Source organism: Tasmannia lanceolata, unplaced genomic scaffold, assembly GCF_043159265.1.
Source record: "Tasmannia lanceolata isolate RefF3 unplaced genomic scaffold, GAP_Taslan_0.1 ptg000023l, whole genome shotgun sequence".
Lineage (NCBI taxonomy): Eukaryota > Viridiplantae > Streptophyta > Magnoliopsida > Canellales > Winteraceae > Tasmannia > Tasmannia lanceolata.
The window spans coordinates 408,960-424,537 of NW_027518700.1; the positions used below are offsets into that span (position 1 = coordinate 408,960).

The 15,578-nt window shown below is 39.1% G+C and overlaps 1 protein-coding gene and 1 non-coding gene across 5 annotated transcripts in view; both read left to right on the plus strand.

The window, feature by feature from the left end:
• RUS1 (root UVB sensitive-like protein (Protein of unknown function, DUF647)) overlaps window positions 1-15,578 on the plus strand; it is a 68,443-nt gene that overhangs the window by 28,764 nt on the left and 24,101 nt on the right. For all 4 annotated transcript variants that reach the window (XM_077366246.1, XM_077366245.1, XM_077366242.1 and 1 more), the window contains one exon: window positions 7,995-8,110. In XM_077366246.1, the coding sequence (XP_077222361.1) occupies window positions 7,995-8,110 (116 nt within the window). The remainder of the gene's footprint in view (window positions 1-7,994; window positions 8,111-15,578) is intronic.
• Window positions 10,137-10,255, plus strand: LOC143856836 (5S ribosomal RNA). Its single transcript, XR_013238381.1, has one exon. It is a non-coding gene; the product is annotated as a 5S ribosomal RNA (ribosomal RNA).

Here is a 15,578-nt window from a genome sequence, read left to right on the forward strand (position 1 = left end):
CGCTGACAGTGCACCAAAAAATGGTGCCCTTAAGTATTTAAAACGTTTCCTATTGGTTCCTGTATGTGGGACCCAAACATTCAACGCAATAGGATACGTTTTAAAAACTTAAGCGCACTATTTTTTGGTGCGCTATCAGCGCACCAACACTTTTCTGATATATATATATGTATATATATATATATATATATATATATATATATATATATATATATATATATATATATATATATATATATATATATATATATATATATATATATATAGAGGAAAGTGTTTCTACTCGGTCCCCTAGATAAGCTTATCTACTCCTCCCTTTAAAAAAATACAGTGGGCCCACGCTGTTTGGATGATCCAAAGCATTCATTTGATAGGTCTTAACATAGATAGGGTGTGCCCAAAAAATTAGCACCAAAGGGTCATCCTAGCCCTTCGTTTTGTTGGGCACACCGTGTCCAAAATGGACACATATAAACGTGGACGTTTATATGTGTCCATTCTGGGCACCACAAGGCACTACAAAACGAAGGGCTAGGATGACCCTTTGGTGCTGATTTTTTGGGCACACCCTATCCATGTTAAGACCTATCAAATGAATGCTTTGGATCATCCAAACAGCGTGGGCCCACTGTATTTTTTTAAAGGGAGGAGTAGATAAGCTTATCTAGGGGACCGAGTAGAAACACTTTCCTCATATATATATATATATATATATATATATATATATATATATAGAGAGAGAGAGAGAGAGAGAGAGAGAGAGAGAGAGAGAGAGAGAGAGAGAGAGAGAGAGAGAGAGTGAGAAAACGGTTTCTACACGCAAGTGTAGATAATTATCTACACACTAGCTTAAAATACAGTGGATGGCATATTGTTTGGGTGATCCAAACCATTCACTTGATTGGCCCTCACATAGACAGGGTGTCCACAAAAAATCAGCTCCATAGGATCATCCCAACCCTACGATTTGTGGAGGTAAAATGGACGCATATAAACCTTCACAAATCTGTCCATTTTTTGCCTCAACGGTTCGAAGGGTTAGGATGATCCTATGAAGCTGATTTTTTGGGCACACCCTATCTATGTGAGGGCCCTTCAAATGAATGCTTTGGATCACCCAAACAATGTGGGCCCCCACTGTATTTTAAACTAGTGTGTAGATAACTTATCTACACTAGTGTGTAGAAACCGTTCTCTTATATATATATATATATATATGAGGAAAGTGAAGCTACACCGCCGGCTTAAAATACAATGGGCCCACATTGTTTTGGTGATCCAAAGAATTCATTTGATTGGTCCTCACATAGATAGGGTGTCCACCAAAAATCAGCTCCATAGGATCATCCCAACCCTACGATTTGTGGAGGCAAAAATGAACGTGTAAAAACCTTCACAAATTTGTCCATTTTTGCCTCCACAGTTTGAAGGGTTAGGATGATCCTATGGAGCTGATTTTTGGTGGACACCCTATCTATGTGAGGGCCAATCAAATGAATGGTTTGGATCACCAAAACAATGTGGGCCCATTGTATTTTAAGCCGGCGATGTAGCTAACTTAGCTACACCGACGGCTTAAAATACAGTGGGCCCTTACATTGTTTGGGTGATGCAAACCATTCATTTGAGGGGCCCTCACATAGATAGGTTGTGCCCAAAAAATCAGCTCCATACGATCATCCAAACCCTACGATTTGTGGAGGCAAAATGGATGTGTAAAAACCTTCACAAATCTGTCCATTTTTGCCTCCACAGTTTGAAGGGTTGGGATGATCCTATGGAGCTGATTTTTTGGGCACACCCTATCAATGTGAGGGCCTATCAAATGAATGGTTTGGATCACCCAAACAATGTGGGCCCACTGTATTTTAAGCTGTCGGTGTAGCTAAGTTAGCTACACGTGTGTAGCTTCACTTTCCTATATATATATATATATATATATATATATATATATATAGAGAGAGAGAGAGAGAGAGAGAGAGAGAGAGAGAGAGAGAGAGAAGTGTTGGTGCGCTGACAGTGCACCAAAAAATGGTGCCCTTAAGTATTTAAAACGTTTCCTATTGGTTCCTGTATGTGGGACCCAAACATTCAACGCAATAGGATACGTTTTAAAAACTTAAGCGCACTATTTTTTGGTGCGCTATCAGCGCACCAACACTTTTCTGATATATATATATATATATATATATATATATATATATATATATATATATATATATATATAGAGGAAAGTGTTTCTACTCGGTCCCCTAGATAAGCTTATCTACTCCTCCCTTTAAAAAAATACAGTGGGCCCACGCTGTTTGGATGATCCAAAGCATTCATTTGATAGGTCTTAACATAGATAGGGTGTGCCCAAAAAATCAGCACCAAAGGGTCATCCTAGCCCTTCGTTTTGTTGGGCACACCGTGTCCAAAATGGACACATATAAACGTGGACGTTTATATGTGTCCATTCTGGGCACCACAAGGCACTACAAAACGAAGGGCTAGGATGACCCTTTGGTGCTGATTTTTTGGGCACACCCTATCCATGTTAAGACCTATCAAATGAATGCTTTGGATCATCCAAACAGCGTGGGCCCACTGTATTTTTTTAAAGGGAGGAGTAGATAAGCTTATCTAGGGGACCGAGTAGAAACACTTTCCTCATATATATATATATATATATATATATATATATATATATATATAGAGAGAGAGAGAGAGAGAGAGAGAGAGAGAGAGAGGAAAGTGAAGCTACACCACCGGTGTAGCTAACTTAGCTACACCGCCGGCTTAAAATACAATGGGCCCACATTGTTTTGGTGATCCAAAGAATTCATTTGATTGGCCCTTACATAGATAGGGTGTCCACCAAAAATCAGCTCTATAGGATCATCCCAACCCTTTAAACTGTGGAGGCAAAAATGGACAAATTTGTGAAGGTTTTTACACGTTCATTTTTGCCTCCACAAATCGTAGGGTTGGGATGATCCTATGGAGCTGATTTTTGGTGGACACCCTATCTATGTGAGGACCAATCCAAAGAATTCTTTGGATCACCAAAACAATGTGGGTCCATTGTATTTTAAGCCGGCGGTGTAGCTTCACTTTCCTCATATATATATATATATATATATATATAGAGAGAGAGAGAGAGAGAGAGAGAGAGAGAGAGAGAGAGAGAGAGAGGAAATGGTTTGTGAGTAGCCTTATCTGAGTAGAGCTCACAAACCATTTCCTCATATATATATATATATATATATATATATATATATATATATATATAGAGAGAGAGAGAGAGAGAGAGAGAGAGAGAGAGAGAGAGAGAGAGGGCAAGGTTTCTGAGCTCTAGCTCTACCTGAGCTAGACACTATAAAAACACCATCTCCATGTTATTCGACTCATCCAACCCATTCATTCTATAGGACCTCACATAGATAGGGTGTTCCTAACAAACCATCTGATGCAAATATTAGGATTTATTTCCGCATTATTTGGTTTCTAGTATTTTATTTCCATGTTTTTAGTTTCTAGGATTTTATTTCCATGTTATTTTTAGGAATTCTTATTTTAGTAAATTTCTATCTTTTAGGTTGTTTATTTGCCTATATATAGGCCTCTTTAGAGCTTATTTTGTAACTTTGATTGATATTGAATAAAGATTCTTCTACCTCTAATTCTGGTTTTCTTCTTCCCTCTTCTGATTTCTTCTCCTCTCCCTAAATTCGTCTATTTTTCTCTTTTTCTTCTACTTCTCCCTAAATTCGTCTCTTTTTCAGGTTATTTTCATCTCTTCTTCCCTATTCTTCTAATTCTATCTATCCCCTTCATCTATTTCTCTCCCCTTTCCTCAATTTCTCTTCACGGTGCTGCATCAATTTGGTATCAAAGTGAAAGATCCAAGAATTTCAGCGAAATCAGAGCCAAAGATCCAAGCGTTCTTCGCGGTTGAAGACGATTTCTTCGCGGTTGAAGACGATTTCGACAATCTCTGGAAATTTCGCACTAGAAATTCGTGAACCAAACTTGAAAAAATAATAATCCGTGACCCTTCTCTTGTAACCAATCCTATTACCTTACAGATCTGCCCAGAAACTTCGAAATTTTTAGCCACCCAAGTACCCATCTTGCTGCCATTTTAATCAACCGATTATCAACCCAAAACCAGTCCCTGTTTTAAGCCCAAACCCACCATTCCCAACCCATCAACACCCCAAAACCCAAAAACCCAAATCCAATTTCCAACTTCCCTTTGATTTCACTCCATCAACCGATCCTAATATATCATTAAAATCCCTCGTAAGCAACAACACCCAACACAGCCTCTATTCCCATATCTCCCTGCACCCAAAACAGTTCCCTTATGAACGATTAGCAGCCATCTTTCTCACATACAAGCTTCTGTGCTCTGCCCTAAAATCAGTAACTTGCATCCATCTTTCATCCAAAACCAGCCACCTTGCTTAGTCCACTAACCCGCTTTTATATTCCAACAGCAAAGAGTCCTTTGGCCCTTTATTTCACCTTGTTTCATCCTCTAAACCCCAAGAAAATTCAGCTGAAATCCGTCCTCTTAAATCAGATTTTTCCATTATTCCCGTGTTAACTCGGTTATTGGAAACCCAGTTGACTCCATGTTCAACCTCAAACCAATTCAATGCATGCATTATCTTCACACAGGAGTTGCAACCGCTAGAAGTGCCGAGCGTCCCGAAGTAACCGGCCACATATTCTTTTATTCCGGCCAGTGTTCGTGAGGAAGAAGGCAACCTTCAACCTTCCTAGAGTTTTCTGCGGTTACTTGAACTTCACGTTTGCCATAGTTACTAGTGATTTGGTAACTAGGAAAGTTACCTGCTAAGCTGTATGGTAAACCTACAGTTGTAGGTAACAAGAAAAAAAATACAAAAAAAGGCAACTGAGTAATACGGCTGGGTTATCTCAAATAAGTCACGTGACCCTCTTTCTTTCTATATAGTTGTTAACAAAAAAAAAAAAAAAGAGAAAAAAACTAGGCAAGTGACAGGCGGCACCCACACTTACTTTTGTTTGACACCTTGTTGCCCACAATGACTTGCCTTATCTGTAGCCCACAATAACTTGTCATATCAAAGTAGGTAACTTGCATAGTACGGTGTCATATCAAAGAGAGGAAGCGAATTCCTTCCTGGGGAAGCTAAGTGCATGTTGCCTATTTTCATGCCACCAAAGTGTTGTACGTGTCATTGAGTGGAAAAAAAAAATACCATGAGTTCACTTACTTTATATCCACCCCTTTATTCCCTTGGACACCCTCCTGCCATTAGGAAAGACTAATTAATCTTTTCCCCTTAGGCGCCCTTTTTATATTATTTAGGTTTAATTTATCCCCACCCTTTTTACCTTTCGGCACCCACCAAAAAATCAGAAAAAAAGAGAAATAGAATTTTCTTTTTCTCTCTCGTCTTCCATACTCTCTAGTTTTCTCTCTCTTCATTCGAGCCATTTTCGCTCAAAATTGGCCCTCGACCTCAACACGATAGTTGTTCGTGACAACTTTTAGAGCGCATTCAGCCTATTTTCAGTAGCGGACAGCAGTTTTCCGCACAGTTTCAGGAGTCATCTCAGTCGTTGATCTCGCCCCTTCTTCCGATCATCAGCTTTCAGTCATTCGATTTCAGATCCGCGATAGACGTTGTGTTCCTTTCGACATGACACACAAATCAAACGGTTGATTTCAGTTTTTGATGCCGATCTCTATGGCTCCTCTAGCTGCTCCATATTTTAATAGATATGATCCTCGATATTCTTCTGCACCACAGGTTCCATATTTCTATAGTTATGATGACTGTACCTATCCCTATGGAGATGTTGAGAATGCGTGTTTAGACTGGATCCAGGCAATTAATGCATACTATAGGTACTGTGGTTATGATCATCAAATAACAATTCGCAAAGTCACGGATACAGTATGCTGCGAAGCCAAGTCGAAGTGGAATTTCTTCGTTAATGAGCGTCGCGAGTTTTGTAAGCCTCCATTTTGTCGATGGGAGGATGTTCGTTATGAGTTTACATACCACTATCAAAATCAACAAAGATTAAAACATGAGCGAGCAGCGTATGACTAAAGATTGATGCGTGAAAAAGCCACTCGACGAGAAGAAGCAGCTCACCGTGAACGACAAGCCGCAGCACGTCGTGCACGAGACGCTGAAATTGCAGTTGAAAACTGATATTTCGAGCATCGCATGCGCTAGTCATATTTGCAGAGCCGCTCCACTACTTCATCCGTCTTACCCGTTGCTGATATTCTTAGAGGTCGAGATGCTAATATTGATGAGATCCTTGATGTTGAGCCTTTGATTCCATCAGATTCAGACTCTGAGATGGACGATCCAGAGGTAGAGCCTCAATTGATTGCTGATATCGACATCGTTGCGAATGATGCTTCTGAGATTTCTGCCGCACCGATTGCCGATTATCTAGAGAGTGAGCTTCACTCTTCTGAGGCAGATATTGTGGCAGATCCACGTGAGGCTGATCCATTGCTTGAGTCCGAACCGAGTGATCTGACTGGTGAGGCATTAATTGAGATGGATGTTCGAGAGCATATTGTTGAGGATTGCATCATTTTTGAGCCGGTTGAGCAGATTGTCGAGATTTGTGCTGACACAGAGGCGCTTGTTACGCAGATTGATCAAGAGGATCCGCTTGATATCACTCTGCCAGATATGATTCTAGCAGATGACTTTATTGTTGATTCCATTGCGCCAGATGTGGTACCAGCGGATGATGACCTTATTGAAGTTAGTTATGGATTGGTGCTGCCCATTGCTGTTATGCCGATCCAGGAGGAGTACGTTGCCATTTTCCCCGCTACATTTACTTGTCAGGAGAGGCTTGCGCATTTATGGTTTTACATGGGCGATTTCTTCCCTCTCAGTCCGTCGGCATTTCAGACACTTCTCACAGTTGTTACGAGCATTACACATCAGGAGTGTCGCCGAAAGATTGCGACTCATGCTGCTTGAGTGGGTCGTCTACGTATTTGATCCAGACGGATTAGAACTCGAGGGCGAGTTCTTTTCAAGCGGGGGAGAATGATGCAAATATTAGGATTTATTTCCGCATTATTTGGTTTCTAGTATTTTATTTCCATGTTATTAGTTTCTAGGATTTTATTTCCATGTTATTTTTAGGAATTTTTATTTTAGTAGGTTTCTATCTTTTAGGTTGTTTATTTGCCTATATATAGGCCTCTTTAGAGCTTATTTTGTAACTTTGATTGATATTGAATAAAGATTCTTCTCCTTCTAATTCTGGTTTTCTTCTTCCCTCTTCTGATTTCATCTCCTCTCCCTAAATTCGTCTATTATTCTCTTCTTCTTGTACTTCTCCCTAAATTCGTCTCTTCTTCAGGTTATTTTCATCTCTTCTTCCCCTGTTCTTCTAATTCTATCCCCTTTTGTCTATTTCTCTCCCGTTTCCTCAATTTCTCTTCACGGTGCTGCATCACCATCTCCATACCATAATCCTAACCATTCGATCTATAGAAGCACATCTTCTTGCCATCTATTTTAAACCTCCACAAATCATAACCCTAACAATAGCCAGAAATCATAATCCTAATCATAACCTATAGAACTAATGGGTTGGATGAGCCAAAAAACTATGGGAGATAGTGTTTCTGCGCTCGAGCTCAAAAACCTTTTCCTATATATATATATATATATGAAAGTCTAGAGTCATAGGTGCCCTTGCAAAAAAGGGACAAAGTGCGCCCTTATTGGTCAAATTCCACAGCCCCCCATTTATGATGTTAATTTCCTGTGCCATCTTAAATGAGGTTTGACAAATAGGGGTGCCCTTTGCACCCTTTTTTGCAAGGTCACTTGTGAGTCTAGACTCCCTCATATAATATGATATGATGTGTGTATATCATTTTCTTGATAATCTTTTGTTTTATTTTACTCATCAAATAGGTTTAGTTTCTAATCCTATAATTTTCTCGTCTGAGTTTTAAACAGATCTTGTGTTTAGTGAATATCTACTGAGCGGCCAAGTTCCTCCTGTAAAAGAAGTCAATGATGAGGAACCACTCTTTCCAGGCCTGGTCCTTATCAATGTTAACCCCATGCGTAAAGTGAGTGGTTTCATTTCTTTTTTATATATGGCCTCTTTACTTATGTTTCTATTGCTTTGAACTGAATCTACAAGTGGGCTTACTTTTATTTTGATTAATGTTTGACATGAGAATGTTAGTTTTCTAAGTTTGTTCCATAATTTATATGCACTGACTGCTAAGCTATGTCTAAGATATCCTTGATAATTTGACTTTATTGCAATAATTCCTTTAAATGATAATATCTTGATAATTTTTGTAGGGATTTGCTAGTGACCATCGCAGAAGTCATTTCACCGACAGGTCGGCTGTTGCATGAGAATGCAGCCACGTAGGCTCACTTTTCAACATATTTTTTCTTATTCATGAGGTGGCTGCTCTCATGCAACAGCCACTCCGTGAAATGCCTTCTACGATGGTCCCTAATAAATCCCATTTTCATATAAATTGAATCTACTGTGTTAAGTACTTTTGTTTTGTTAAAACTATAATATTGTGATATATGCCATTTTTAAAGCTTAATTTCGATGGGTCTAGTTTGGGTAACCTGGTTCCGAGTCGGATTGGGGGTGTTCTAAGAGACGAGGGTGGCTCAGTTAGGTGGGCTTTCTCAGGCCCTATTGGTCTGGCGGATTCCAATGAGGCGTAAGTGTGCGCGGTACATCAAGGGATTAAGCTTCTTGTGGGCCAAGATTTAGACAAAGTGATGGTGGAAGGTGACTCCCTCAATGTGATTAGGTGGCTGTCAGGGTCTCATCTCCCCCGTTGGAGATTTGCGGACTTCTTTAATGAGATTAATGACATTGTTGCCTCATCGAGTATCTTTTTCCGACACATTAGAAGATCGGCTAACAGGGAGGCGGATAGGCTTGCTAGGGATGGGGCTCACAGGGAGTCATTTGTGCAATTCGATTATCTTCCCCCTTGACCTTTCTTTTGTTTTCTCTATTTTTTCTGTCCGAGTTTAGTTCGGTCAATCTAGTTTGTGTAAGTTGTCATCTCCGTCTCATATCCATTTTTTACTCTCTCTCTCTCTCTCTCTCTCTCTCTCTCTCCTGAACATGGAATTACTTAAAAGGGCAATAAAAGCAGCCGACTCATGTCGCTGAAAACACACATTCCATCCCTCGCCCTCAATTAGTACATGTTACCCCATGATTTACTGAAGCATCTCCCACATTATTTCCTTCGCAATGAATCAGGGAACAGATACACTCATTCAAGCAGGCAATAATATTTCAAATTTCCTTGAAAAAAGTCAAAACTTCCAAAGAGGAGCCTCAACTTTTAATCATTTGTCAACATTGATTGTTACCTTCACATAACTTGTGGGTGCAAAGCCGTGACAACAACTTCATATCATTCCAGATCACAAAAACCTCTGCCTTGATAGCTTGACGCTTCCACAAGGACCTTGAGGCAGGGTGAAACACGCAGAAGCATTGCTTGTGATGCCGGGATGGGGTTCTGACACCAAATAGTGTAATTTGCTTAAATGTATGTGTAATCAAGTGAATTCCGATTACCAAAATTGATGCAATCAACCTCTGAAAGGAAGCTTATTCGCAATCTAGTTCAGCCTCGCAGTTGATGCAATCAACATTAGTGTCTAAATCCAAACGGTCCTTAGACTTTCTCCACAAAGGAAACAGTCCCAACATTGCCTTCAATTGGTCACCAAACGAAGCTTGAACACCAATTGATCCGAACAAGAGGATGTTCATGAGTTAGATCAACTTATTCTTGCTAGTGCTAAAGGAAAATACCAAGAGGAATGAAATGACAAACTTTATTTCAAATTGAAATCATCCTTCTCATGTGTGGGAATTGATTGTGGTTACTATCCAAGGTTAGAACAATCTTTTGCTGTCAGGAAAAAGCATAATACTAATAGGATTGCACCAATTCAATTACTTTAAATAAGCCCTCAAATCTCCAGACTTAATGAACTAGCTAGTGACATCTTTCAGCATAATTAAGATGACAAAGGTACAATCATAGGTCCCATTTTGTATGATCAACATAAGTGAAGAGACATAAGTACTTGGGGTGCGATCTTACCAGCACAAATGCACTGGATCCCATCAGAACTCTGAAGTGAAGCGTGCTTGGGCGAGCGTAGTACTAGGATGGGTGACCTCCTGGGAAGTCCTCGTGTTGCACCCTTCTAATTTTCTGTTCTTAAATTTTCAAAAAAAAAAGAAAATGAAAAGACATAAGTGAAGAGACAGCCCTTTCAACAGTGAGTAAAATGGCAGTAGCAACTATTGCATTACATTCACATGGCAGCAGATTGCTCATGTTATCTTTTCATCAAACATTGATTGTGCTAGTGATAGCCACTCGACTCTTAGGTTCAGCTGGGTTGGTTGGATATCTTTCAATTACAGAATTGAGTACGAACCAGTACACTGCCCAGAAGTTCCAGAAAACAAAAGGAACACAGCATGTGTGTCAACAGAAATTCTTCACACAAACTTCTAATATGAATGGCCATGGAACCGTGAATAAGGTTCATCACAAACAGAATGCTCCAATTTCTGCAACAAGGAAAGAGCGCTCTAATTGCGACTGATCAGAGATGTGTCCAAGTGTTGATTCATAACAAGCTTCTCGCAGCATAACAATAAGAGGGTTTGAAGACAGTTCGGAAGTATGTCCAGTAAGAGACTAATTGCAACTCTCAGTTTCTCCTTCCAGATGATCTTTCAAGTCTCTTACCAAGCTGAATGGTTGTTCTGCTCCATGTGTTAGAACCAAGGTTTTAAATTTCGGATTTCGGTCAAGACTGAAACCGAAATGGCCGAAATCCGAAATCCGAAATCGGCGAAATGTACCAAATTTCGGTAATTTCGCCGAAATTTCGGAAAATATATTAATTTTTTAATCTGTTACCAAATTTCAGCTGAAATTACCGCGGTAATTTTGGCCCAAAAAACCAAAATTTCGAGGCCCTTTACCGAATATCGGCCGAAATTTCAGGATTTTAGCTGAAATTTCGGTTTCGGTGGGGACCGAAATATACCCCGAAACCGAAATTTAAAACCTTGGTTAGAACACATAATAAATTTTGCTTTCAAAAGTTCTGTGAACTCTTTGATCTGCTCTGCCTCGGGCAGTATTTTATTAGTTCTAAAACATTAAACTCTAATCAAGTAACTAGCAAGAGCTGACAGAACTGGAATTCACAAATAAATTCATGCATACAAATTCTAGTCTTGGTACTTATCTCTCAAGTCTCAACGCAAATTCTATGATGCTGGGATTTTATCAATTTTGTATGCAGAAAATTTGATAAACTTTCTTCTAGTTTGGGACAAAGGCTTTGTTGAGTTGAGTATGCAGAAAAATGCGACAATAGGATTGAGTACAGGAGCTTAGAGATCTCGCACTTAGCAAATAGATGATACCCTACTGTTTAGTTCTCCTGATGTGTTGAAAACCGCAAACCTAAAAGCTATTTTGCGTTGCTATGAAGTGATTTCGGGTCAAAGTGTGGACCCCGATCCGAGAGAGGCGGCGAGGGAACTGGGTCCCTAACACCACCTCTGGATCATCCACGTGAATGGAGAGCTCTGCCAAGGAACTCTCAAAACGGATGCCACCCTCATAGCATAGCACGAGTGGCGATATAAAAAGAAAGAGATATGTCTCGATTCGGAGCCAAGGCTCGAAACCAAGACATACCTGAAATAAACTCAGAGTCGCCATCCATGGATATGCCATGGAACCCTAAAATCAAATCCTCTGTGCAATGGATAACCAGAAATATATATGGGTTCGTGCCTGGTTACAAATGGAGAAGGTCTGAGAGCACCTCCAATTCGTCCGAGTGCAAGCACTTGGTCTCTTATGCCATTTTCATTAACTCCAAAGAAGTTTGGGTAAAAAATCATGTGAAATGGGAACAATCCTCAGGAGTCGTCTACCTAAGCATGCATTTCCTGAGAATAAAGATAATAAACACATATAAAATAAATGGAAAGATGTGTCACCTAAGCATAGCTAGGTTATGAGTGACATGCCTAATGGGTATCTAAGTTCTGATGTGCAAACACATACAAGCTATAGCTAAAAGGTATAGGATCAGTACTAGAAAGTAAGAAAACACATCAAAACATACAATAATTAAACAAATCCTAAAACTCTAAATGATTAGCCCGAGTCTTCGGATGGTCTGGTATTCATCCAAAGAAGCCTACGTATCCCCGCCTCCACGAGAATCAAGGCAACGTAGTTCTTCGCGCCTATTCTAAGCTAGGATACCTAAGACACCTAGACCTCTATCCTAGACTCGATCTAAAAGACCGGACCAGTTATTAAAGTTTCTTGTACGATTATCTAAAAGACCTCTACCCTATATGCCCTAACTAAATGCAGATTAGCCCTAAACTAATGCAGGTGGTTCCTACAACCTGTGTGTAACTAGGCTGTGCTTCCTAAGGAAAACAAAGGGTGGACTAACGTATCCTGCTCTAGTCATCACTCGGCGATATGGATCGCCGACTGATCGGACGGAGGCGCTCCTATAACTCTAGGACAAACCCCTAACTCTAAAACAATCACAAACAAGCACACAACAAAACAAAGATCAAAACTTAACTTAAAACTCTCTATCTAGGACACAGTCCTAACTCTAAAGGAAGAGCTTTTCGAAATCAAATGCTGTTTATTCAAAAAGGTTTAAAACGCTATTTACAAAAGTTTGGCTGGACTTGGGATATAAATCCCAAGCTGCACTACGTACCTCGGACGAGGATCAAGCCAACGTAGTTCGAAACGGACTCTCCTAATTAAAACCTAACAATCCAAAAGATTTAAGGTTTTTAATATTTTTCAAATGTTTTTGACATTTTTAAAGTTTTCAAATGCTTTTAAGTTTCGAATTTCTGATGTTTTTGGATTTTAAAATATTCCAATGCTTTTGGATTCTTAAATGTTTTCACCCTTCAAGGGGACACGCAAGCATAACCACAAACTAGGGCAAAGCCCTAAATCAAAAGGGGAAACCCCGAACAAACAACATGCGTCTTAAAGAGACGAACCACAACACGCAAAGAAGTGCCCCAAGAACAGAGAAAATGAATCTAAGATCTCAAACAAGCCAAACTCTAATAAGACTGAGTTAGTCTCTAATCAAAGCGTAATAATGACAACTCTAAAGGAGAAACTCTTAACTAATAATACTAAAGAGAAGCGCAAATGAGTCAGGGACTCTTTAATAACACCACGAAAAGATGAATGAGTCAAAGACTCTCCGATAACACTGCTAAGCAAGATAACCGAGTCAAAGACTCCCTACTAAGGACAAATGAGTCAGAGACTCTCTAATAACTACCTAAAGACAACTGAGTCAAAGACTCTCTAACAACACTACACGAAGGACGAGGGAGTCAACGACTCTCTAAAAAGAGCCGCTCTAATATGAGGCTGGGTAAGCCTTCTAAAAATGGAAACCCTCTAAATGAGATAAGGTTTGTCTCCAAATAGGGACTCTATAAATGAGGCAAGGCATGCCTCCTATGGGTATACTCCCTACCAAACTAAAGTGACCTCCCTAAGGGTAGGTCCAAAATGAGGCTTGTCTCCAAAAGAGAACTACCTCAACGAGACAGAGTGTGTCTCCTATGGGGGACTCTTCTAATGAGACGAAGGTTGACTCCCTAAAGGGGGAGGCTCTAAGCAACGAGGCTTGTCCCCAGAGGAGAGCTGCCTAGTGAGACAAATCATGTCTCCTAATGGGGGCCATATAACTCTCTCATTGCCCTTGTAATGAGAAAGAGACGAACTACCATCTAATGATGTCTAAAAGACTAAGTAAGTCTACTAGTTGAAAGATGGGATAAAAGGTGATGATGAATGGGAGTTTAAGTTCAGATTTATTTGAAGATGGATCAGCTGAAGGAAACGAAAGCAGTCATGACATTGATTTAATGGGTTAGAGAAAGCAATGTTGGAAATGAGGAAGAAAAGATGGGGATGAAAGCCAATGGTGAATCAAAATAAAGTTCTTAGTTCTCAAAACGCAAAATAGATGTTCTAAAAAAATAAAAAAATAAAAAAAAACTGCACAACTATGCACATGACATCATGCTATCTATCCATTTAAAACAATTAATTGAGATTATCATTATGTCCTTCCATCTAGTAACATGAACAAGTAAGATTGTCACTATATATTTCCATCCATTGACACATCCAACCTAAAATCAATTTGCTCTCACGAAAGCTACAAATTATGCTATAAGCTGCACAACTCATCCAATGACAGAATCCAGTTGTTTTCTTCTAAAAATGATCAACCTGCTCCCACAAGAATACCAAATACCTGATTCTTATGGACACTCACATATATATTCACATGCCTTCACAAACACGTACACACATATACAGACAGCCATTCACACTCACTTACAGCCATACCCCTGTACATATAAACATATAGAGACTTACATAGACATACATATATATTTACTACTCTATAAGCTGATTGTGTATTATACAAAACAGGGACTGAACTATAAGTTAATAATAGTCACACAATCACAAAGAATTAATCAAATTCCTGCCAATTTTCATCATGAGAATTAGAACAACAAATAAAAATAAAATTCAAGTGGTTAATAAAGCCAAACAATCTTAGTCTAAAATTCTTTAAACCACTGGTAACAATAATCAAATCTCATGTAAAATGAATTTAGCACAAGAATTCTTCAAAATCACAGCTGAAATATTGATCGACAAGATTAGCCATCAATATCTTATCAGATTCAATAAGAAAATAATTCTGGAAACAACATGTCCTTTGATTCAGATTAAATTAAGAGTAATAACGAACACTTCAAAACACAGGAAAATCCAATTTCAATTTAGAAAATTGCTCAAGAGACTAATTAAAATATCACGAGCATCATAAAAGCCTTTGAAATTTCAGATCATTCCAAGCACAAATCATGAATAATTTCTCAGCCATCACTAAAATGCTTTAGGACTATACTAAATTTTTAAATCTACTTGAACCTCCACCATACACAGATCATTCCTTAATTATAGACGATTAAAACCTGAACAAATATACTAAACTGGCGTTAGAATAATAATGATAATGAAAATATATATCCATATTTGCCAATAAAATTGTAAATGAATCTCATAGCAACGATCGAGGATCAACATGAACCTGTTAATTGAAGATGAAAATGCTACAAGGGATCAAATCCACTCCTTCTTTCAGATCAGGCTTTGATTCACCTTACACGATTGGATCTGAGGCATATGCTCAGATCTGCAGGAAGATATAAAAAAAAAATGCCTTAAGGCTCATCAGATCTGAAAGAGAAATTATCAGATCTTGGCTGAAAACGGCCAAATCAAAGCCAAGGACTCTCAGATCGATGACAAAAATGGCAGCGATTTAACCAAAATTTCACCGGATTTCAATCGGAGAAAACGAATCCGTCGGAGAGAGTGAAGGGACTCAGTTAGGGTT